The sequence below is a fragment of the Podarcis raffonei genome, chromosome 15 (assembly GCF_027172205.1).
Source record: "Podarcis raffonei isolate rPodRaf1 chromosome 15, rPodRaf1.pri, whole genome shotgun sequence".
Lineage (NCBI taxonomy): Eukaryota > Metazoa > Chordata > Lepidosauria > Squamata > Lacertidae > Podarcis > Podarcis raffonei.
In genome coordinates this window covers 21775324-21799765 of record NC_070616.1, presented here as the reverse complement: position 1 = coordinate 21799765, position 24442 = coordinate 21775324, and the positions used below count along the sequence as shown (strand labels likewise).

Sequence of the window (24442 nt, the reverse complement as noted above, 5' to 3'; positions counted from 1 at the left end):
GCGGCTTACAGCATATATAAAAACATAGTAAAACATCAAATATTAAAAAGTTCCTGATACAGGGCTGCCTTCAGACGTCTTCTAAAAGTTATGTACTCTAGTACTTTATCTCCTTGACATCTGAAGGGAGGGCTGTTCCACAGGGAACACGCAGAAGGCTCCCACTGAATCTCTATTGGTTGTACTTTTTATAGGCCAGAATTTTACACTGATACATGAAGCCAAAGAGGCAATGATGGGAAAACAGACTGGCATGATGATTCCAGTATGTTATTGGGTGTGATGGGAAGAGGGTGTGATGAGAAGCACTTTCGGTTTTGCTTTGGGCTGATCCCTGCAAAATATTATTTTTTTCTACTTTTTTAGGAGGGAACAAGATGCTTTGCAAGCATCTGACAGTTTCCTAAAACGAGATCCCCCTGGATTAGTGAGGAAACTTCAACTCCCTACGTTTCCTCAGCAGAGCTATGGAAGGGTTCATATTTGATAACCATTAAGCAGCTTAATGAAATAATTATAACTCAGGCTCCTGAGCCCCGAGCGATCGATAGCCATGAGCTCTGAAGCGGCCACACACTCTGAGCTCTGCCGTTTGCCCAGCGCTACCCAGCAGGCAGGCCATCGGCCTGCAAATGCAATTGATGCTAAAGTTGCATTAAAACATTCCCATCAAGGGCAATCGTAGATTAAAGGCTACCAAGGCACTGTGGTTTGCCGGTCAATATTCTTTATTTGCTGCATCAATCCACCCCAGCTCCAGCTCCCCCCCCCCTCCAAGTGCCTTGTCCCCTCCTGCACTCTATTAGCAGAAGTCAATTTGCTGTCAATGGGCAGCCGAGTCAAAGACACATTAATGCATGCTCACAAAAGCAGTGCACATGGCATTATCACTTCACTCGCTTTCAAATTACACTCTAACGCCAACTCCGGGTAGCTTGTGACTTGTTAGCACGATATGCGATTTGTTGCTGCTAGGCATAATATTTCATGCCTAAAGATTTCATCAGATATTTGATGACAGAAATAAACTGCCGCCCGCGGGGAAATCACTTTGAATAATAGAATTAGGTATTGTTGGGAAATCAATCAGGAATAAGCGCGGACAAGGAAAGCGAGGAACATATTCCGCCCCCCTTTGCCTTCTTAGAACCCATTTGTCTGCTAATTAAAGGGCTTATTATTAATAAATCATACTTAAGCAGCAGAAATTCGAAAGCAACCTCTTCCCTCTCTCAAGAGCAGGGGAAAGTTGATCTCTCAGGGTCTTTTTTCCACCCTTTAAAGCGGGGGGGGGGGGGAATACAGTTAGTACAAACATCTCAACGCGAACAGCTAGTGTGCAATTTGCCTGGGTATCTCAGGGTTTTTCTTACAGGTGTCCAGTTTCATTTTAGAATCAATTACTTTATATACAGTACGTTTACATGCATTCTCCCATCGGCTGTTTTGCTTTCAAGAAATAGTTTGCCTCTTGGCCATGGATGGGAAGCTCTGAAGCACCCATTCTTCCAACCACAGGTTTACCTTCTCCCTTTCCTGCAAGGTAGTCCACATCCCAGAGGAACTCATTTATACTGGATGAAGAAAAAAGGGAAAGGAAAGCATTTCACTGCGCATGGGAAATGATCCCAGCAAGCCTGGTAGTTCTTGTGCCATTTCACGGAGACCTGTATTTTGTGTATATGCGTATGTTATGTTTTGCGTTGTCTGACTTCCACCCACAGCGAGTGGCTCATCATAACTTTTCCCTCAACAGGCCCTCCTTAAGGAGTACTTACATATTCTTTTAATTTTCTGATTTGTATGCTGCATTTTCTTCTTTGTAGAAACACACACACTTCATCTGAACAAAGCCCATGTGATGTAGTGGTTATCAGGACAGAGGTGCATTAACAATCGGGACCAGAAGCCAGAGGAAGCGTGGGGTCATGGTGGTCAGAATGTTGGAACAGAACTGCAGACGTCTAAGTTCAAATTTGTGCGCGCACACACTACCTTTCTGAACTCAAAGTGTACTCGAGTGCGCTCAAGAATAGTGCACTTCAACAGACTAGTTGCATCTCATGACGCATCCACAAATAACAGCTCTTCCTTCCATTGAAGCGAAATGGGGAAGTCCTTTGGGATGCTGGTAGAGAAATGCAGCAATGGCGATAGCCCATTGGTTAGGATGTTTTCCCTGCCAGTGAAGGCAGTTGAGAAATAGCTTGGTGGCTCTCCAAGGGCAGGGAGTTCCAGAGTTTAGGAATCACAGTAGAAAAAAATGTTTACCTGTGCTGCCTACCCCGCTCATCTCATATCAGTAAAAGGAAAAAAAGCAATACAGTGGTACCTCAGGTTACATACGCTTACAGACTCCGCTAACCCAGAAATAGTGCCTCAGGTTAAGAACTTTGCTTCAGGATAAGAACAGAAATCGTGCTCTGGCGGCGCGGCGGCAGCAGGAGGCCCCATTAGCTAAATTGGTGCTTCAGGTTAAGAACAGTTTCAGGTTAAGAACGGACCTCCGGAACGAATTAAGTCCTTAACCCGAGGTACCACTGTACATAGCAAGGATTTTTCTTCTGATCTGATGGGGCAAGAGGCTAGATATTGACTGCATTAAGCATCTAATTCATTCCCCAATAAATGAGCAGCGGAGGGGTAGGGACTGCAATTAGAAATTGTACGAGAAAGCTCCCAAGGGACGTATTTTGCATTTGCCCCTATGAATCATGGACAGTCCATTTTATTTAATTCATCTTTCTTCTAAGGAGCTCAAGGCAGGGTACATGATTATTCGCCATGTCATTTATATCCTCCCAAATGTCTCTCGCTAGCAGCCATTTCACCAGGGCTGCAACACAGGGTGGGAAAGAAGCAACACAAAACCATCACCTACCCAGCTGGGAAGCCAGGCTCTTGACTCTGTTAACTGACACCTGGCAACATAGCAGAGGAGGGAAGGGCAGCAAGGTCACTGAATTGGCACAACTGAGATACCGAGGGGATGGAGCAAGTCAGCTCTGAGGAAAAGTTGCAACTTTTGTGGCCTTTTAGGTTAGAGAATAAGTAAGAGGTGACCTAACAGAGGTGTATAAAAGTATACAATGGGGTGGAGGAAGTGGATAGAAAAAGTTTTCCTCCTAAAACTCGGGGACAGCTGATGAAGCTGAATGTTAGAAGAGACAGGACAAAAGAAGTTCTTTTAAAAAGTATTTATTTACATAGGTAAAGGTAAAGGTACCCCTGACCGTTAGGTCCAGTTGCAGACGACTCTGGGGTTGCGCGCTCATCTCGCTCTATAGGCTGAGGGAGCCGACGTTTGTCCGCAGACAGCTTCTGGGTCATGTTGTGGCCAACATGACTAAGCCGCTTCTGGCGAACCAGAGCAGCGCAGAGAAACGCCGTTTACCTTCCCACCAGAATGGTACCTATTTATCTACTTGCACTTTGATGTGCTTTCGAACTGCTAGGTGGGCAGGAGCTGGGACCAAGCAATGGGAGCTCAACCCATGGCAGGGATTCGAACCGCCGACCTTCTGATCGGCAAGCCCTAGGCTCTGTGGTTTAGACCACAGTGCCACCAGCGTCCCTGGGATTTATTTATCTAGTTAACCTATGGAATTCACTGCTGCAAGATGACTACCAACTTGGATGACTTTGAAAGAGGATTAAACTACAAGAAAGAAGATTCCACCTAAACATTAGGAAGAACTTCCTGACAGTAAGAGCTGTTCGACAGTGGAATTTGCTGCCAAGGGGTGTGGTGGAGTCTCCTTCTTTGGAGGTCTTTAAGCAGAGGCTTGACAACCATATGTCAGGAGTGCTCTGATGGTGTTTCCTGCTTGGCAGGGGGTTGGACTCGATGGCCCTTGTGGTCTCTTCCAACTCTATGATTCTACGATTCTATGAGATGGGCCTTTGGCCAGATCCACTTGTGCTCTCCTTACATTGCTGGGTCTTTTTGCCTGTACAAGGCAACCTGCAATAAAACTGCAGTTCAGATTGCTCTGTTTAAGGTTTCATCCAGCCATATCCTTCTCTAGGATATTTTATTTCACCCCCTGCTCAACAAATTCCTGCATTATAGGGGTTTTGTCTAGATGATTGTTGGGGTGCCTTGCAATTCTGCAATTCCATCAATGCAACCTTCTCAGCTTATTGGGCGTTTCCCTCACCATAACCATAATTCTGCAAATTCCCTGCCCCCCAAAGTCTGTATGGATGGTGGTGTTTTGACTGCAGAAGGATCAGCAATGGAGGAGGAGGTCGCTTTTAGCATATGTGATGACTGCCCATGCACATTAATTAGTCAGCAGTCAGGCCCAATCTAAGATGTTATTTTCCTCTCGCCTTTTGTCCTCTCCAGTTGGATGCTGTTGCGCCTGTAATCTAAAATTAATGGCCATAATCCTAATATAGGGATGGAGGGGAAGGGGGGGCAGAGATCTAGCGGCTGCTCCAAAGTGGTTGCAAAACACAAAAGGGAAGGAGCCAGGCTCAGTTTGCGCATTGTTCCAAGTTTCATGAAGATTATGACGCAACTAAAAGGGTCTAAATAGCTTCAGATCAAACAGGCGGCTCGATCCTCGAGGCGCCTGGCTGGGAATTATCCTCCTGAAAGGGGAACCAATGCAGAGATGGCAGAGACAGGAGTTAAAATCTATGAGACTTTCCAGTCAGATGTGATGAGATAGCTTCTCGACCCTCCAATAAGCAAGGAATTAGCTTCCTGCCCTCTTTTAATCAGGCAGGAACTGAAGTTGATGATATAAAGACAGGCTCTCTCAGAGAAAGCTGGGGAGATAACCAGCTGGTTCTGGTGGAGGGTGTATGTACCACGCCAGGCCTTTCCACACTTCATGCAGCAGCAAAGGCAGTGTGGTATGGTGGTTATAGTGCCAACCTGGACCTGGGAGAGAGCAAGGTTCAAATCCCATGAGCTATTTGGAGAGGGGGGGAAATCTACTTTCTGTTTATTTATTTTAGATATATTCCATCTTTTTCTCCAAGGAGCTCAAAGTCCTGTACGTGGTTTTCCTCCTGATTTAATCTCCCACAACACCCCTGTGAGGTAGGTTAGACTGAAAGGCACTGATTGGCCCAGGATCACCCAGTGAGCTTCATGCCCCACTTCCAAATACGGTAAAATTTCCTTGTTGACCTTTCACTGCTGAGGCAATTGCATTCAACATTTGCTAACTTCTCCTCTTAGAATCTGTGCAGGTGTCTTGATTTGGGATGCTCCTGCCAACTAGGGATGCATTGATTGGCGCACCCCACCCGAATATGCAAGTGATGAAAGAAATTCATGCTCTGAAGTGCAACTGCTGTGTGACTGTCTCCCATGCTCTCACTTGGCATTCGAACTCATCCAGGAAGAACGAAGAACAAAACTAGCTGAGCTCCACATCCGTAAGTAGCTGAACTCTACATCCCCAACTCATCACAGCTTTTATAAATTAGTGACTGCTGACATCTGGTGGACAGAACAAGAATTTTGGCTTTTAACTATACTGCTTCAAAAAAGGCCTAAAACCAGGCATGCTACTTCAGGCCACAAATTCTGGGAGCTCACTGGGCAATCAAGCAATTAAATGGGGCATCTATACAGCAGCTATGCATGTGAGAGGTACGTATCCTTGCTTAAATAATTTTGGGAGCTCAAAAGCTTTATTAGTCTTATATTTATTACATTTATATCCCACCCTTTTCTTCAAGGAGCTCCCCACTCCTCATTTAATCCCCACAACAGCCCTGCCGTGGCTGATCCAAGGTCACCAAGTGAACTTCATGGCTGAGTGGAGATTAGACCACTGGTCCCCCAGATCCTAGTAAGACACACTAACCCAGTGTTTCCCAATCTTGGGTCTCCAGTTGTTTCTGGACTACAATTCCAATCATCCCTGACCACCGGTTCTGCTAGCTAGGGATGATGGGAGTTGTGGTCCAACAGCAGCTGTAGACAAAGTTTGGGAAACACTGCTCTAACCAGTAGACAACACTGGCACTCTTACAAAGATATTTGAAGACATGACAACTGCAAATTCACGATCCCTCCCCCAAAACTAACACCACTTCCTCTAGGGAAGGGGGTCATAGCTCAATGGGAAAGGACACGCTTCCATGCAGAATGTATGGGGTTCAGTTTCAATAGCTTTTGTCTGAAACCCTGGAGCAACACTACTAGCTGGTGTTGACAAATCAGAGGTAAATGAACAGATTTAGACTGTTTAAAGCAGCTGTTTTACTGGTCAAAGCAGCACATCAACATGGATATTAAGGAAAACAGGACTGATATGGGGGCAAGAGGCTGCCCTGATCAAAGCCAAAGACTGCTATCCTAATGCCACTTTGGAGTAGGCCCTACTGAGTTCAGTGGGATTTACAGCATTAACTAACAGTAACTTTGGTGTTAGTCACAACAGAGAATTGGATACAGTAATATGCTCCACTAGCTGTTTCAAGTTGCACCTAGAGAGCAGGGATCTTCCTTCCCTCCCCCCCCCCCACCCCAGCAAAATCTGTTATATCTCCCTCTAAAAAGGGGGGGGGCTTCACCAACCAGATCTGGATAATCTGAAAACATATAGTGGCTGATTAACTGAACAATTAGCACCATTAAGTGTATTCGGAGGGGCGGGGAATGCTAGAATACTTGTAGAATGTGAGAGTGTAACTTCCTTTCGAATGTATCCAAGAGCAGACCCTTCAATCTCATGACACCCTTCCAACTTCCATTTTGTATGATGCTTCATTGTCACTTCTCTGAAATTAATATGGAGAACTAATTTTTAGGGGACTGCCCTTCTATGGCTTCATCTAGGTTCAAATCCTCTCCCTTATTGTGGGCCATACAGTTTCTCTTTCCCCCATCAAACCTTGGGAGGGAAAGAAAAGATACGTACAAAACATTTTAGGAAACACATTTTATTGGTGTGGGGATTGCTTACTGTGGAATTTGGCATTCCTGCACGCATACAAATATGACCTTATAAGGATGCTGTGTAGTAGAAATCTGGAAACAGCACCAGGAAGATTCATGTTAAGTAGCTAAATGTGAATGTTGATGCCTTCCTCCTGGCATCACAATGAGTCTGCTTATTAAGGAAGCACCACAAGTAAATCTTTCATGTTGCCAATTAAATAAGTTTATTGGGACTCAAGTTGCATTTCTACTTTTATACAGTACTGTTAAAGTGCAGTGTTTGCCTTCCCCTCCCTGTGCACATGTTCAAAGTATTAAGAATGCCCTTTGTAATTTGAGTCCTTCGGTTCTGAAGGTGGTCCACAGAAATGTCCTCTCTAGAGCTTTAATCCACCTCCTCAATGGTTGGTCCAGAAGATGCTCCTCCAGAGGGGGGTGCTCCACCACCAGGGAAGCCACCAGGCATGCCTCCGGGCATCCCACCTGCACTCTGGTACAGCTTGGTTATGATGGGATTGCAAACCTTTTCCAGCTCCTTCTGTTGGTGCTCAAATTCTTCCTTCTCAGCAGTCTAAAAATATACAGGAAGAAAGCATCTGTGTTAGTTGTTTCTCTGTACAGTCGCATACACAGGAAGGAGGCTTGGCTAAACCCAGTTACCACTCAATTAAACACTAGCACTCCTGAACTGCATCACATCTTAAGATTTATACAAGCCATTCTAAGTGAACTTTCCCTAGTTTCGTATGATGCATAAAGCGTCTTTACTGGGCAATTGGGGATTGCAATGGCCAACAGACGTATTACCAAGTGGTCGCTCAGACATCCAAGGAAGGTACTTGGAGCCAACATAGGTCTTTCAACCTCTGGTGGAAACTACGAATGGTTTTGGAATCTCTTTCATCATTGCGAACCACTGGCTATTACTCTACTCCACCCTTTTTTTAGCGTCAAGGACAGACCCACTATTTAAAGATTTGTAGTGCCACCCTAGGCACTTGCTAGCTTTTTAAGTGTAGGCTGCCATACAGAACAGCTTTGTGGACAAGCAAAGTGTTTAAATGCTTTCTGCCAGTACTATTTGAGGCTTGAAGTGTAAAAAACCCTTCCTTTAGATATCGAGGTTGGGGTGGAGCTACAAACCTGGTTTTTATCCAGCCAGTTGATGATCTCATTACACTTGTCCATGATCTTCTGCTTGTCTTCATCACTAATTTTGCCTTGAAGTTTCTCATCTTCCACAGTAGCTTTCATATTGAAAGCATAGGATTCTAGGGAGTTCTTGGATGACACCTTGTCACGCTGCTTTTCATCTTCAGCCTTGTATTTCTCAGCTTCCTGGACCATGCGTTCGATGTCCTCCTTACTGAGGCGGCCTTTGAAGAATAAAATATTTTTTAAGTTTTGTGTTTTGGCAGTCAAACCACTATTTGCTGCATAGTTGGTTTTTTTAAAAAAGGTAAAGGGCCCCTGGCATCTGGATTACCACCTTATTCTCACCTGAAACCTGAACATTAGGTCAATTAGTTTTGGCTAATCTATACTGAGTTACCTACTTCCATTTCATGAACTTCCCATATCAGCAACTTACCTTTATCATTGGTTATTGTGATCTTGTTCTCTTTGCCAGTGCTCTTATCCACAGCCGACACATTAAGGATACCATTGGCATCAATGTCAAATGTTACTTCAATTTGAGGTACGCCCCTTGGAGCTGGAGGGATGCCAGTTAATTCAAACTTGCCCAGCAAGTTATTGTCTTTTGTCATTGCTCTCTCGCCCTCGTAAACCTATAAAAGAATAGGAAGTGTCTATAGTCAGCCTCTTTTACAAGTGCAAAGACTATTTATAGGGTTAGAATGCATTTAAAAATATTTTTTCTTTAATAGGAAACTAAGCAGTTATGAGTAAGTAGGTCGCTCAGACATCCAAGGAAGGTACTTGGAGCCAACATAGGTCTTTCAACCTCTGGTGGAAACTACGAATGGTTTTGGAAATCTCTTTCATCATTGCAACCAGACACCAGCCTGCTATCCTGACATTGCAGAGTAAATAATTCATGTGATGTCCTCCAGAAGTTGATACTCTCATAAGCTAAAACCAACACTGTTAAATGTCAGGTTAGCCAGAATTTCAGCACATCTGGAGAGCACCATATGGCTAGTCCTAGATTAAATGGCAGTATTTTTAGCTAACCTCCCAGGAACATTTTTACCATACCTGAATCAGCACACCTGGCTGGTTATCAGAGTACGTGGTGAAGGTCTGAGTCTGTTTTGTGGGAATTGTGGTGTTTCTTTTAATCAAGACTGTCATGACACCACCAGCTGTTTCAATACCCAGCGACAGAGGAGTGACATCCAGCAACAGCAGGTCTTGCACGTTTTCAGACTTGTCCCCGGACAAGATTGCAGCTTGAACAGCTGTAAAGGGGAAAAAAAAGAGAATATGCATAAACAAAAGTACATACTATGCACCTTTACTACTCAGAAATAATTCTACTCGCTCAGACATCCAAGGAAGGTTTGGACCATCATTATCAGCTTCTGGTGGAAACCGCGAATGGATTTGGAACCAGTCATCAATGCAAGAAATCAAGTTTATAGGAAGGAATCTGGATTCTAGGCTTGCGTGTAAACACATGCTTAATCTACAGGTACATTGCCCAAAATTTTGGTGTAACTGCAAGGATGCATTGCTGATAAGCTTTCAGACTATTACTAGCTCTTAGTACTGACCTGCACCATAAGCCACAGCTTCATCAGGGTTGATGCTCTTGTTCAGTTCCTTGCCGTTGAAGAAATCCTGAAGGAGTTTCTGGATCTTGGGGATGCGAGTGGAGCCACCAACAAGTACAATATCATGCACCTGAGATTTATCTAGCTTGGCATCCCGCAAGGCTTTCTCCACAGGGTCAAGAGTGCCACGGAACAAGTCAGCATTCAGCTCCTCAAAGCGAGCTCTGGTAATTGAGGTGTAGAAATCAATACCCTCATACAGGGAATCTATTTCAATACTGGCCTGAGTGCTGGAGGAAAGAGTACGCTTCGCACGCTCACAGGCAGTGCGGAGCCTTCGAACAGCTCGCTTGTTTTCACTGATGTCCTTCTTGTGTTTGCGCTTGAATTCAGCAATGAAATGGTTGACCATTCTGTTGTCAAAGTCTTCCCCGCCCAAGTGGGTGTCACCTGCAGTTGACTTTACTTCAAAGATGCCATCCTCAATGGTGAGGATCGAGACATCAAAGGTGCCACCACCAAGGTCGAAGATCAACACGTTTCTCTCAGCACCGACCTAGGACACATGATAAAAGGTACACATTAGTGGAAATGAAGACAAGTTGGTAATACCCAGATATTCCTCACCATGGAGTGGGATGCCTTTTACCACTCACTTTTTTGTCCAAGCCATAAGCAATAGCAGCTGCAGTTGGCTCATTGATGATCCGGAGCACATTGAGACCTGCAATGGTTCCAGCATCTTTTGTAGCCTGGCGTTGGGAGTCATTAAAGTAAGCCGGGACTGTGACGACAGCATTTGTTACAGTCTGCAAAAGATAAAAAGAAACCTGTGTTAAGGTATGGAAACAATACAGCATACGATCTGCAATCACAATGCTGTCATTTTAAGGCCTCACCTTTCCCAAGTACGCCTCTGCAATTTCCTTCATCTTAGTTAGCACCATGGAAGAAATTTCCTCTGGATAAAAGCTTTTTGTTTCTCCTTTGTACTCTACTTGGACTTTTGGTCTGCCAGCATCATTCACCACAGTGAAAGGCCAGTGCTTCATATCAGACTGGACAACAGCATCATCAAATCTACGGCCGATCAGACGCTTTGCATCTATAAAAAGATTTTAGTTACTTGTTAGTAATGCTTCACTAGTGACTTCCTGTGTCATTTTAATAATGGCACACTGCACTTTCTAGTCTGAACAGTTTCTAGGAAAGTAGCTATTTTAGATCGAATGCAGCAAAAAAGGGTCTTTCAGATTTAATTATACCAACGTTCAATAAGCATACATGCACTGAGCAGAAAATGCTGCAGCTTAATGGAAAAAAGTCTGAATTTATTGGTAATTGAATTTGTACACAGAATGTATACAAAATAAAATGTACGTATGAGTTGGACAATTATACATTCTACTAAATAAGCATTTTATACATGTAAACATTTTATACACGCCTACTAAGAATTAAGTTAAACAAATCCATAAAAGCCGATGCTGCAACAAACTTGTTGGCCTTTAAGGTGCTACAAGGCTTATTTCCAATTTGAATGGAGCACATACAAAGGGTTATACCAAATCTTCCCAGGGGTGGAGAAACTACCAAAACTCCAGGGGGACATACTAAGCCTTCTCTGCACCTCTCTGGTATTCTTGCCAATAATGCAGCTATTTGTATGGGGCATGTTGTAAGGTCAGGGAAGTGACTCCCTTAAGGAAGTGGTTTTAAATGTATCTCAAGAGTGGTGTTGAGAAACTTCAAACCCCGCTGGCTTTTGAAGTGGAAAACTGTTTTAATTAGCTGCACCCTGCTACTTTTATACTTTGTTATTACCTAATTTTGTTATTACAAACACCTTAAGCAATCCTTAATCTAAATGGCCATTGTGCAAGACAAATGCTTCCAGGAAGTCTTTGTGATCCTTACCGAAGACAGTGTTGGTGGGGTTCATTGCCACCTGGTTCTTTGCAGCGTCACCAATAAGCCTCTCTGTGTCAGTGAAAGCAACATAGCTGGGAGTGGTCCTGTTACCCTGGTCATTGGCAATGATTTCCACCTTGCCATGTTGGAAGACACCCACGCAGGAATAGGTGGTGCCAAGATCAATTCCAACAGATGGTCCCTTAGACATTGTAGCTGTGAAGACAGTAACATTTAATTAAATATCAATAATTCATACCCGTAATGTTTAAGCACAGGAAGCAACATATACAAAGCAAAAACTTTATCTAGAACCAGCCTAGTGAAGTTTCAGAAATGGCCAAGAGGACCATACACTTAAATCCCCATTTGGCCATAAAACTAACTAGATTAACTGAAACAATTTGGATTTTTTCTTGCCTTGAAATCAAAGCATTACTTGTTCTCTTTTCCAAAATGTTTCTTGCTTAGAATCCCATTGCCTGGATGTAAAATTATGCATGCTTTTATGCATTCAATTTTAATATCCCTCCCTGACTCGCAAATCTGAACCCTCTGAAACCCTTCTGTCCTAAAGCCAATAGAATGGGGATCGAAGGCGGTGCAGCGACTTTGGGGAAGCCACCACGTGGCCGACGTTCCAGCCACGAGGGGCACCGGAAGGATTGAATTACTTTTCCCGGCATGCCCTAGGGCGTTCCACCCGCGCGGTAAGAAGGCGGGGCTTCGCGATGGATTCTGGGGACCTCCTCTCCCCCCCTCCCTCCGCGGCCTGCATTTGGAACATGCGGCCTGGGTGGATGGGAGGAGTGATGCCAGACCACGTGCAAAGATGCCGGCCGGAACCGGCCGAGGGCGCTGCTGAGCACGTGGCGGGGAGGGGGAGAGGAGGAAGCAAAGAAGGGCGATTAGGTAAGCTTTCTGCACCATTGACGAAGGGAGAAGACATAAGAGATTCCTCCACACCACCCTAAAAAGGAACTGGACCTTCCGCCAGCAGTTACTTAAGAACTTCTGCTTTTAAAGCAAGACTCCAGTGATCTAAGGTCGAGGGAGGCAGCAATCCTGCCCCCCCGTGCCATCTGCGGCTCATTTCCTCGCCTCGATATTTCAAGGTCATCAGGAAAATAATAACGACCGCCCCCATTTTCTAAGGCTTAGCGCCTGCGCTCAGTATCCTAAGAATTAAGACGCCCCCGCCGATTTCGTTAATCTTCCCCCATCCAAGTAAATGGATTAGCAGCACAGGATACATAAATGTGGGGGGAGAAAGAGAAAGGTTATTCCCGTTTTTAACCGGGGTTGCCCCCACCTAATTTTCCCGCATTAAATCAACGGGCTCGCCCGTGCAGTCCTATAGCCAGGTTTATCGGGGCATAGACTGAACAAATGGGTAGCACTCCCCCGTTCAAAGAAAAGGCCAATGGAGCTGCTTTATTAAAGGAGGGCAACCCGCCCACGTGTACTTTAATCGCCTTAGCAGATTTAGCCTAGTTTTTCCAAAGGCGATCCATACCATTATCTCTCCTTCCCCCCCCCCCCCCGCGCGCGCTCGTTTCCTCCTTTTTCTTCTTCGGTACGAAGCGTTTAGCCGAGCCTCTCCCTAAACTTATTTCCGTTTATCCGTTTCCCTAAAGGAACACCCGTTTCAGGCGCCATTGTCACCCCCCCCCGACTCAGGCAGAGACCCCTATGCAAGAGAAAGTGGGGGCGAAGAGAAAGAGGCTGGAAAGACGTTTTGTACAGCTGAAAGGAAAAGGGACAGAAGGAATGGGAAGCCTACAAAATTAAGGATCGACACGGTTTTTTCCACTTTAGCAAATTCCCTACTTTCCTCCACCCCAACCACGGAAGGAAAAGAAATCAATGAATCAGATGCAATTAGCGCATATATAGGCACCCAGTCTGCATTACTGGCCCCCCTTCAAAGAAATTACCTGCTTCGTTTTCCTTCAAAAACCAGGAAACGAGTAGCTGCTTCGAGTAGCTCTGGAGAAAAAGCGGCTTTCCTGGCCCAGCCACAAGTCATTATATACTACTGGAGAACCTTCCAGAAGGGCCACGCCTCTTTCCGGCCGACGGGCCAATCCCGCCGCGTCGGTCGCCCGCCTTCCCCGCCCACTTCAGCCAATGGCCGTAGAGGCATTGCGTGAGGCGTATGTGACGCAACAAAGGAAAGCGAAGGGGGCGGGCGAAACCGGTGATTCAACGGGTGCCGGCCGGCTTTCTCGCTCTCTTTCCTTCTTCTGGTTCTAGAACTTTCATCTCTCCCAGCGCGGCAAGAAAGTGTATGTGGGTGGGAGGGAGAGAAAATGTTGGAGCTCCACGTCGTGGCCCTGGGCCAATGAGATTTCTCCCCTGGTCGCCTTTATTTGCATAACCGGAGAGCTGTTAGGCGTAGATAGGGCCTGTTCTTTTTCTGTCTTTTGTGTTCTGAGGTGGAGCCAATCCCTCGCAGAATCGGGTCGTCCCCCCCCCCCCCAATATTTATATAATATTCGACGGGAGGGATTGGGCGGAGAAATGAGACAGGGAGGGGGAGCCGAATTGAGGGCAAACTGAAGATTCGGACGGACGTGGGGAGTGACCAATGAGGTGGTCGCACGGGAAGAAGGGGTGAGAAACTGGCCAATCGGGTCGCTGGTTACCTCAGAGCGGGAAGGCAGTGGGCGGGTCGAGAGCAGCCGCATTTTTGGAAGTGAAGGAGAGAGTTTGGCACAAAATGGCGGATTAGCGAGGCCCGTTTGCCGCAGGGCGCTGGCTGATGGCCAAGGCCGGGGTCAGTTAGGGACGGGCGGTTCATGCTCGGGCGCCAAGGGGCGAACAATGCCGACCTATCTCGAGAGGAAGTAAATCGACTCAACACACTTAGGATTGTTGTGGCGCTCCCCCCCCCCCAATTTTCATTTATTGCATTTATATCCCACCTTTTCCTCCACGTAGTTCTTCCCCTCATCTCCGCAGCAACCCTGTAAGGTAGGTTAGGCCTAGAGGCAGTAACTGGCTTCTTTCCAAGGTCACATGCCGTGAGCTCCCAAGTCCTAGTCGTGACCCTTTTTATCACTATGCCACACTGGTTGTGAAATGAGAGAGTTTCTGAAGGGCATTCTGAAGCCGATACCCTTAACCTTTCTCCCTTTGCCGACCTGCTGTGCGAAGGAATTGCCTTATAGAATTCTGCACATGCTCAAGGGCACATTGCACAGACACACACACCCGGCATAACCTGAAAGCTGCATAAGCGCCATGGGGAAAGACCATGGCTGGCCCAATACATTTTGGTACCTGAGGCGAAACACAAAATGGTATCTGCCTACCCCTGTCCAGGCAGGGAAGAAAGGGTGAGTGTAGAACCACTATCAGGAAGGGGGGAGTGAATAAAATCTTCACTGGGTACAAGGCAGAGAAACCAACCAACCTGCCTGGTGGTTGAAGTGGGAATCAAAGGCAGTTGCGGGGATGGAGGAAGGGGTCTGCTCTGAATCCCACCTGGCAGGTGCAGAGTCCAGAGGGAGATTTATTGAGATCATTGCAGACTTTGTGGCTGTTAGATTTCATTACTGTATTTTGTATGATTTACATACCTATTGATGGTTAAACAACAACAACCCTCCAAAGGGTTTACCAAACAACAACCCCAAGCTGTTCCTCCCACCCCTAGGTCTCTTTTCCACCCCCCTCCTAGTTACCACACAGCCTGTTGGAGAGTAAAGGAGAAGCTGAAAGTTTGCTTCCTGTTGTATTCCATTTTTGTTGGCCTAATAAGGGTCTTGTTTCTGCCCCCCCCCCCTTATGGGGTGACACTTTGTTTTTCCCTCTTAAAGGGAGTTCATATAGTTTAAAACTGCCCGGGTACTAAAATCAAGTAACCGATTAGCTGAGCCACTGTCAACCTTGTTTGCAGTTAGCTCCACATCTCTCAACAATATGTGATGCTGAGATGGACGATGGTTGGTTTCATTCTGGCTTTGGAAGGTCTTCTAATTTAGATGTCTGATGACCAGCAGACAGTTGCACAAAAGAAAGCAAATGAATTATTCACGTTTTTTGATGGTTTAGTTCTGACAAGGAATGTTTGGTTCTGGGATTAAAGGTGTAGGCCTAATGTGCAAGGGGAAGGACTGAAGCTCAGTGGTAGAGCACAAGCTTTGCATGCAAACGGTCCTGGGTTCAATCCTGGCATTTTCAGAAAGCGTTAGGAAATACTGTCTGAAATAGTTGCTGCCACAGTGTAAATAATGAGTTAGATGGATTTATAGTCTAACATGGTTTAAGGCAGCAGCGTCCTATGTCCCCTGTGTAGATAGTCCCATTTCACAGTAGAACTTGTTTTTTTAGTAATATGCATAAGCTTGCTGGCAGATAGAATCATACTTACTGGGGAGTAAAGCTCATTAAATTTAGTAGGATGTTGTTGAGTAAATGTATTTTTGATTGCATTGACATGATTTGCATGCCCCTTTAAATGGTTGTTAAAATAAACTTATGGATTAAATTTGAGTGTGCATTGTTTTAGTGCTTTTCCTTCCCCATTCCTGCTACGCTGCCAGGAAACAAAAAGTGGTCTGATTTAATTCAGACCCAGGTCCATAATTTCCTCCTCTCCAAATGAACCACAAATAGTAATCTAGTTTCATTCATATTTAAACCATAATTTATTTTAACTGTGGTTTACAGTGGCATGTGAATTGGGCCATTGTAAACCATGGTTATTCTGGCTGCAATAAATTCCTCACATGAAAGAAAATCCTCTTTTTTCTTTTTTTCTTTTTCTTTTGCTATCCTCTGCCTATTGATGTGGAAATTCCACTGCCTACCTTTTGGGTGAAAACTGGAACTTTTGTGCAATTTATTTCCCTTTCAATCTCAATATTTTGGGGCACTTATTCCTACACAAATTTCTCTTTCCCCCAGTTGTTACCTAATTAAGAATCTCTTTGGTTTGGGGGCAAAATTAGTATGTCCTTGTATTAGCCTGTTAAAAGTTTTCTTTTTCAAGTAGGCTCTTTGAAGTTGAAATTTTTCCCACCTCTAATACTGATACTGATGAATCTGAGATTAGAATCATAGAATCATAGAGTTGGAAGAGACCACAAGGGCCATTGAGTCCAACCCCCTGCCAAGCAGGAAACACCATCAGAGCACTCCTGACATATGGTTGTCAAGCCTCTGCTTAAAGACCTCCAAAGAAGGAGACTCCACCACACTCCTTGGCAGCAAATTCCACTGTCGAACAGCTCTTACTGTCAGGAAGTTCTTCCTAATGTTTAGGTGGAATCTTCTTTCCTGCAGTTTGGATCCATTGCTCCGTGTCCGCTTCTCTGGAGCAGCAGAAAACAACCTTTCTCCCTCCTCTATGTGACATCCTTTTATATATTTGAACATGGCTATCATATCACCCCTTAACCTCCTTTTCTCCAGGCTAAACATGCCCAGCTCCCTTAGCCGATTGTTAGAGGGAAGCTTTGTCCCTATCATCTTATGTCAAAATGTGCTTGCTACGGTTGTTGGTTCTGAAGGGTGACTAAACTACTGTGGATCGGATCTATTTATATTTTCAAATAAGGTCTTTTGGGATATGTTGCTGGAATGATTCCCCCCAGTGGAATTGCATGTTCATTGGTTATATAATCCATAGGACATTCTAGTTATACGTGCATACAAAAGCTTGAAATTTCCATTTTGTTGTAGGAATTTCTTGGAATTTATGTTTAATCTGAAAAAAGACCTATTGATGCTCTAATACAATTTAGCCTAATTAGCACCGTACAAGTAACTGCAAGTATGAATAGCTTACTCTGTTTACATAGAAATGTGACAGGCTTTGCATCTCATGACCTTTAGATCCCACTGCATATTGTAAAGTGGGATCAGCAAAGAAAAGAGGTCATAAGAAAGCCATCAGACTCTTCATATAGTATAGACTCCCAGGTCCTAGATCTCCTGCTAGCCAGGATATGGAAGCCTACTACTATCCCCTTCTCTAATCTCTTTCCTCTAAACACTTAGTAGGTAAGAGGAAGTTCCTCTCATTTTCCCTCTCCTTGATGCAGTTTGAAATAATTAATTGGACCATAAAGTTAGTTATATAACAAAATTGTGACACTTTTCCAGGTTTGGTTGAACTACAGCATTTATACTGCAGCCTCTTTTATTTAAAAACAACAACAAAACAACCTTACTAAATTGTTGATTCAAAGGAATCTATAATAAATGTTTGTTTCATTTTGTGTTGCTCATTCTGAGCACAAGTACACCAGTAATAGCAGGTAGACATAATCTCAGTTTACCAATTAAGAATTAAAACAAAACTAGAGAAGATTTATGCACCCACACTAAGTAGCAATTGGTATACAGAATAACAGTAAATACTTTAAATAGAACATTTTACAAAATAAAGTTTGGTTTCTCGTAACATGAGCGTGATTTCCCTTATGAAATACTGTTTAGTATCATGTCTACTTCAAAAGCCATTGCACGTAACATTTTCTTTAAATGTGAAATATTTGATGATCTGAAAGAATATATTCCACCTTTATTTAGATCTTATCTCCCTTAATACCTGTGTAATTCACTTGGGTTAATTTTAACCTATAATGCCACTGACGATGTGCTAAACTAGTAGAATCCATAGTTTGTACTTCACCTTTAAATGTGTTGGTTTGGATGGCAGGTGTTGGTTTGGAAATTTAATAGCATGTGAAGGCTCAAAGTACACACGTACCATATATTTACAACTGAGCTAATTTGAATACAATGGTGTAGATTTTCCTTTGTAAATTAGAGTAATTTGTATGGGATAATTTAAATTGGGGTGGGACTTCAAGCTTGCAATGGAAAATAATTTGGTGCCCTAGAGAGTGATCTGATTTAGCATGTTTATTTTACTTGTATTTAGTAAACAAAACTAAAAACTTTGAAATTGCCAAACTTGCCTAGTATTTTATTTGCAGTTAGCATCCACTCATTGTTACTACTGAGCTTCCTGAGTGGAAAAATTTCCAGAGGGAAAATGAAAGTGTTGAAAAAAATTCTGCCACATATCACTGTTTCAGTGTCCTCTTTTTTGTGATACAAATCATTAATCCATTTCTGTACTTGGGTCAGATCCTGAGTAAAGTGATCTAAATAGCTTCCTAGTTAAAAGTTTGAAAAATGAAATTTACAATAAATCATAAACTGTTGACCACCTTGCAATCTTCTCTATGGTGATTCAAATCAGTGCAGTGATAAAACTGTTCAGTGGTCCATAAACCTTATATTTTAATTTATTCATGTTAAGGATGTGCATAATATGAATTCAGTATGACCTGCAAACAGGAGTCATTGGCACTGTATTAGGTTTATTTTGAAGAAGGGGAAAGTAGGTACTTTAGTTGGGGATAATAAACTTAAAGTACTACTCTATGAACATTAGGAGCATGTTCTTCAACACAGTAGAATTCTGAATAAACATATGGGGTACTGTTAGGGTTGCATCCAGCTAGCTATACTTATAGTAGACCCATTGAAGTGAATTGACCTAAATAATTCATGTCCATTCTTTTCAGTGGGTCTGCTCTGAGTAGGACTAATTGGATAGAACCATTAGTATTCCTAGATACCTGATTGTAATCATACTGGAGCATGCTTCAAATATTTCCAAACATTTTGTTACAGAGACTCTCCAAGTAAAGGCCTTTCTCTCTTAGGAAGAAAATTCACCCCTGGTTTCCTTTGAGAAACCTTTATTGAAACCCCTTGTGTTGTATCTAACATTAATGAATTGCCAATACAGTACATGATCCACTGGTACTTTCTAAGCAACCATTTGGGAATCATTCTTGTACTATGTCAGGCTAGTGGTTTCACTCTGAATGTGATAAAATGTCAGAATTTAGGCTTTAAAACAATCAGCTGCAGTATGAACATTTTAAATCAGCCTAGTTATAAATTTATATCTTCAGTAACAAATAGTATTAATGGAAGTGTTTTTGTACTTTGGAAAATTTGAGGAATTCTTAAAATCAGCTATGGAATTCTACAGTTCTGGTCGCATTTTGTAAACAAACTTTCATTGGCTTTTTCCTTTAAATTTTGGGTGTCTGTGTGTTTCTTTCACAAATATATTTACAACAAGATTTCCCAAACCATTAATTAGAAGTTTTACTCATCACACTTTCCATTTTATTCTGGCCTTTTTAAAAGCAACAACATAACTTTGGCAATATCCATCCTAAAAATGGATGGTGTTATTTCCAGTACAGAGAAGAGAAGTACACTGTCCATCGTCCCCCATCCCCCGACACACTTCAGTATTGCTTCTTGTGTACATTTCATGAAAACTACCAAATAAATTTCCACTTCAGAGATCCATTGGGATTTTTTGTGTCTCTTTTTTATTTTAAAAAAATGGTTCAAGACTCCAGCATTTGACACCTGCCGCTTCAGTGTTCCCTTTTCTTCCTTTAAGAGTTAATCACAAAAAGCATTAAAAACAATAATAAAAAAACCATCATGAGTTCACTTTTCAAGGCTACCTGTAGCAGAGAATACTGTGATGAGTTTTATTATGTAGTGGTTGAGTGTGTGTGGTGGGGGAGCTCCCTTGGAAGGTAAACAATCTAATATAGTGCTGGTGGTTTGTGTGTGTGTGTTATGGGCATAGCTGGAGCCTGAATAGATGTGGAATAATCAAACTGACTGGAAAACCCGACTCTGAGCAGGCATCATGGTTGGTGTGGCTTCTGTTTTCATAAAGTTGGTGTGGTTTATTTTCTTTGGCTCAGTTTCCCTGCCATCTATCTCAACCTGGTTCTGTTGCGTTGGAGTAATATGAGGAGTGGCCTCTGTTGATAATGTCTGCTGGCTTCGGGAGGCACTGTTTGCTGTTGATCTTGTTGAGGAGGATCCAGAATGTGAACTTCTGGAGCCAGAAGAGGAAGAGCCAGGCTTGACTAATCGGGCTTTTGGTGCCTCTGCGTCTTCTCTGTAATCAAGAGATGGTATGATTAAATGTAGAAAATAATGAAGACCAGACATATTCATTTCATTAATTTTAAGATGCTTTAGAAGTTCAACAAGGTTTTGAATTAAGTGCTGATCTTTTCACCTGTATTACATATGTATATCATTCACAATGCGTGAAAAGAATAAAAATGCTTACTTCCATGTTATCCAAATCACCCTAATACCATTCTAAATAATTCAGGGTTTAAATGCAAAATATAAATCCTAGAGGATTAAAAAAATGACCAGTTATCTACTAATAGGAAAGTTGCAGGTGTTAGTTAGCAGGAATATTGTGTATTGCATTGTGGGTGGGGACAGTCTCTGAAACCAAAGGCTCATATGGAGTGATATGCTGCAAGTAACACAAGTGACATGGATCTAAACTCTAAACTAAGGCTTTTACAAAACCTATTCTATTAGTTTGTATAAATACAGTATAAGGATTACCACAGCAAGACTGGCTTGAATCCCTCCCCTTACACTATTGATTGTGTTGGTGTGAGGGGACACATTCTGCCTTCATACAGCCAGGTATGACATACATGTCACTTCTGGCTCCATGCACTGTGAAGATAATTAAGAATATAAGAAGAACCTGCTGGATCAGGCAAATGAGCCATCTAGTCCTGTATCCTGTTCTCACAATGGCCAACCAGATGTTCTTTCAGGAATCCTTTGTAATTTTTCTACTGTGATCGCTTAAATAAAACTCATTTGTGTTTCACACAGCTGTGATGTGTCATTACTGCATTGGGTCAATCCTATATTGTGCAACACCTGCCATGCCGTGCCCAAAAAACAAATCCAAAAGAACTACCACACTGAGTCAGATCAGTAATTAATTGAGTCCATAGTCATTTCCCAATAAGACCAACACTGGAAGTTTGAAATGAGGTTGAGCAGCAACACAACTGAACAATCTAGTTTCCTGAGTATTTGCTTCTAACAGCCAAAAGTTTAGGGGTTTCTTAACGATGTGTTTGTATTCCCTATCTTAATCATAGAATTGTAGAGTTGGAAGGCACCCTGAGTACTTTCTAGTCCAACCCCCCTGCAGTGCAGGAATATGAAGCTGTCCTGACATTCAATTGAAAAAACACACAATTGCACTTCTAGGCTGCTGTTGCTAAAATAACACATTCTGTCATAGTCTGCTAAAACAGTTGCTTCTCAAGTTATCTGATGTGGTGGATTGGCAGCCCCGCACCGTGTGCCAAGAATTGACACCATATTTGGTCTCTAAAACATCCTACCCAACTTGGACCATGGTGGAAGCTGATGACTCGTGGACTGGCAGATGTCCACGGACCACCACTTTGAGTAAAGGTAAAGGGACCCCTGACCATTAGGTCCAGTCGTGACCAACTCTGGGGTTGCGGTGCTCATCTCGCTTTATTGGCCGAGGGAGCCGGCGTACAGCTTCCGGGTCATGTGGCCAGCATGACTAAGCCGCTTCTGGCGAACCAGAGCAGCGCACGGAAATGCCGTTTACCTTCCCGCTGGAGCGGTACCTATTTATCTACTTTCACTTTGACGTGCTTTCGAACTGCTAGGTTGGCAGGAGCAGGGACCGAGCAACGGGAGCTCACCCCGTTGTGAGGATTTGAACTGCCGACCTTCTGATCGGCAAGTCCTAGGCTCTGGTTTAACCCACAGCGCCACCCATGTCCCTTATCACTTTGAGTAGCATTGCATTAAAATGTGATTGAGTAGAATTATTTTGTATCTGCTTTGAAGCATCTTCTGAAGTGCTTTAAAACATGGTTTAAAGTTTCAGGGTAATAAAACCTTTGAGAATTTTTCACCCTTGACCAAGGTTGTAGTTCTAGGGCAAAGTGCTGAGGCAGACTGTGTTAATAAGTCATTCCCTTGTGTGTGATCTAACCCATATTAATATAGTGGAGTCAGCGGATGAACCTGAACTACTTGTTGCAGCTTGAAAGTGGGTCACAGAGTGCTTTTGGGACTTAGACACTCTGTACATAAGTTGGACAAATCTAGTGTGTGTTACATTCCTGATATACAATTCAGTTATCTAGAATTTGTTTTTTACATTTGTATCTCATCTCCCAAGTAACTAGGTAGGCTGTGCAAGTGTGAGTTGCCTGGGGTCATCCAAGTGAACTTCATAGGTGAATGGGTATTTGAGCCTGGGTTTCCCCACAGCCAAACCCAGTGCCGTAGAACTGTACTATACTATTTCCTATATCTTGAGAGACGTTCCTCTCAATCATTAATGTTATTTTTGGTATATTCCTGTCCCATATAAAATACTCAAGGTAGTTTGTGCACTTCTATTGTATCCCATGGCTTCCAATTTCTTCCTGCATCATTCTTGTTGCCTTGTGTATAGAAAAGGGCAGTGAAGTGAAATGAAAGTTTCCAAAGATGCTAAGGTTGAAAGCAAGGGACAGGAAAAAGTCCAGGTAAGTGTCACATAGGCAAATACTGGTAATCTGTACTAATGGTTTCTCTTACAAAATTCCAACCCTAATATACAATCGAAGAGATGTAGAGGGTTTTTTTAAAAAAAAAAATTGTGAAAGAGCACAGATATCATCTTAATGGTTGGATTATAAAGAGATTAAATGGGATACTGTGAGTCATGAGGGCTGGGCAATCTTAAAGGATGACTGTTTCATTTTCTCTCCTGAGGGTGTAGGCTGAATCATGTAGTTCAGACTTGTTTTAAACATCCCACAAATAAAGTTAAGGAAAGTTCTGGTAAGGGTAATGTGCTAGAATAGAGAGAGCTACGTACACTTAGTTTGTTGTCATTTGTCAGTTCTTGAAAGTATGTGCTCTTTCAAGAATTCATATGAATTAGTACTTCACAATAGTGACTGAAATTATTGTTACAGCTATTAAATAAAAATACACAACTTCAAACTCAAGTATCTTAAGATCACTTAAAACATATATACAAAATACTACTACAAATTCAATTGACAAGCATATAGCTGGGTGAATCTTGTATGGAATAAACTTTGTATTCAACTCTGGGAAATGGCAGATAAAAGCTCTATATATAAAGAAGAGGAGGAGTTTGGATTTGATATCCCGCTTTATCAGTACCCTAAGGAGTCTCAAAGTGGCTAACAATCTCCTTTCCCTTCCTCCCTCACAACAAATATTATGGGAGGTGAGTGGGGCTGAGAGACTTCAGAGAAGTGTGACTAGCCCAAGGTCACCCAGCAGCTGTATGTGGACTCTATATTTAAATGAAAAAAAGATGAAAAGGAACTGTCTGTCACAAGGGAAATGCTTTGGCAAAGAATTTAGCCGTTTCTGAAGAGGGAATAGATGTCAATAGACAATGATTTTAATCGTCAGCTGATTATGTCAAACTCCACCTCCATTTGCCACTATTTTGTGGCTGACTTCCCTGCACCACTGTTTTGTGACTGGTCAGTCTCAGTAATTCCCAGCCATCTCAAGTAGCCTTAGGAATAGAAAGTTTGAGAACCTCTAGTCTACACCATGTTCATTAGCACTGACAAGTTAAAGTAATGCACAAATGAGTATTTAATACCTCTTCAAAGGAACACTAGGTGCACAGTATTTTTGTTAAGGATCTCAGCATTCATGGGTTAATGAGAATGAATATTTTTGAAATAGCATGTAACTAACTTGTTCACAATTATCTCAGACTAAACTGCATCGTTGTCCATATGCTTTCCCTACTGCAGGAGTGGGAAACCTGTGGTGTTTAATTAGACTCCAGTTACCATCAGTTCCAGCTGGCACGGCCAATGAATATGGATGATGGGAGTTGTCGTCCAGCAACATCTGAAGAGACACAAGTCTCCCACAATAGAATAACATATATTTAGCCTTGAAACTTCAGTCTTGACTCATTTATTCACTCCACTTGCCCCAGGCTTGCATATTG

The 24442-nt window shown here is 43.0% G+C and overlaps 2 protein-coding genes, 1 long non-coding RNA gene and 3 other non-coding genes across 7 annotated transcripts in view; 1 reads left to right on the top strand and 5 right to left on the bottom strand.

The window, feature by feature from the left end:
* Positions 1-7110: 7110 nt before the first annotated feature.
* Positions 7111-13514, bottom strand: HSPA8 (heat shock protein family A (Hsp70) member 8). Of its 2 annotated transcripts, none has more exons than XM_053367394.1 (9): positions 13497-13514; positions 11566-11775; positions 10548-10753; positions 10305-10457; positions 9649-10204; positions 9131-9333; positions 8502-8700; positions 8054-8286; positions 7111-7481 (listed from the first exon to the last, which is right to left on the bottom strand). In XM_053367394.1, exons 2-9 carry the CDS (start codon positions 11768-11770, stop codon positions 7296-7298), a joined length of 1941 nt encoding a protein of 646 aa, XP_053223369.1. In that variant the 5' UTR covers positions 11771-11775; positions 13497-13514; the 3' UTR covers positions 7111-7295. The 2 variants fall into 2 exon arrangements, with proteins under 2 accessions (XP_053223369.1, XP_053223370.1); XM_053367395.1 differs by lacking the exon at positions 13497-13514 and adding an exon at positions 11980-12002.
* LOC128403259 (small nucleolar RNA SNORD14) lies at positions 7725-7822 on the bottom strand. The gene has a single exon (XR_008327906.1). It is a non-coding gene; the product is annotated as a small nucleolar RNA SNORD14 (small nucleolar RNA).
* On the bottom strand, positions 8827-8925 carry LOC128403260 (small nucleolar RNA SNORD14). The gene has a single exon (XR_008327907.1). It is a non-coding gene; the product is annotated as a small nucleolar RNA SNORD14 (small nucleolar RNA).
* On the bottom strand, positions 9413-9500 carry LOC128403261 (small nucleolar RNA SNORD14). Its single transcript, XR_008327908.1, has one exon. It is a non-coding gene; the product is annotated as a small nucleolar RNA SNORD14 (small nucleolar RNA).
* Positions 13515-13644: 130 nt separating the features above from the next.
* The window catches only part of LOC128402939 (uncharacterized), a 31643-nt gene continuing 20845 nt past the window's right edge, over positions 13645-24442 (top strand). The window contains exon 1 of the long non-coding RNA XR_008327811.1: positions 13645-13847. This is a non-coding gene — a long non-coding RNA (uncharacterized LOC128402939). The remainder of the gene's footprint in view (positions 13848-24442) is intronic.
* The window catches only part of CLMP (CXADR like membrane protein), a 53933-nt gene continuing 48081 nt past the window's right edge, over positions 18591-24442 (bottom strand). The window contains exon 7 of the mRNA XM_053367396.1: positions 18591-20527. Within this exon, the coding sequence (XP_053223371.1) occupies positions 20233-20527 (295 nt within the window). The 3' untranslated portion in view covers positions 18591-20232. The remainder of the gene's footprint in view (positions 20528-24442) is intronic.

Bases quoted from the DNA above. Each gene is read 5' to 3' on its own strand.
- HSPA8 (XM_053367394.1), bottom strand. From the start codon at position 11,770: ATGTCTAAGGGACCATCTGTTGGAATTGATCTTGGCACCACCTATTCC. The intron at 10,754-11,565 runs GTAAGGATCACA...ATCTTTTTATAG, and splicing joins CCCCACCAACACTGTCTTCG to ATGCAAAGCGTCTGATCGGC. The intron at 10,458-10,547 runs GTGAGGCCTTAA...TATCTTTTGCAG, and splicing joins CAGAGGCGTACTTGGGAAAG to ACTGTAACAAATGCTGTCGT.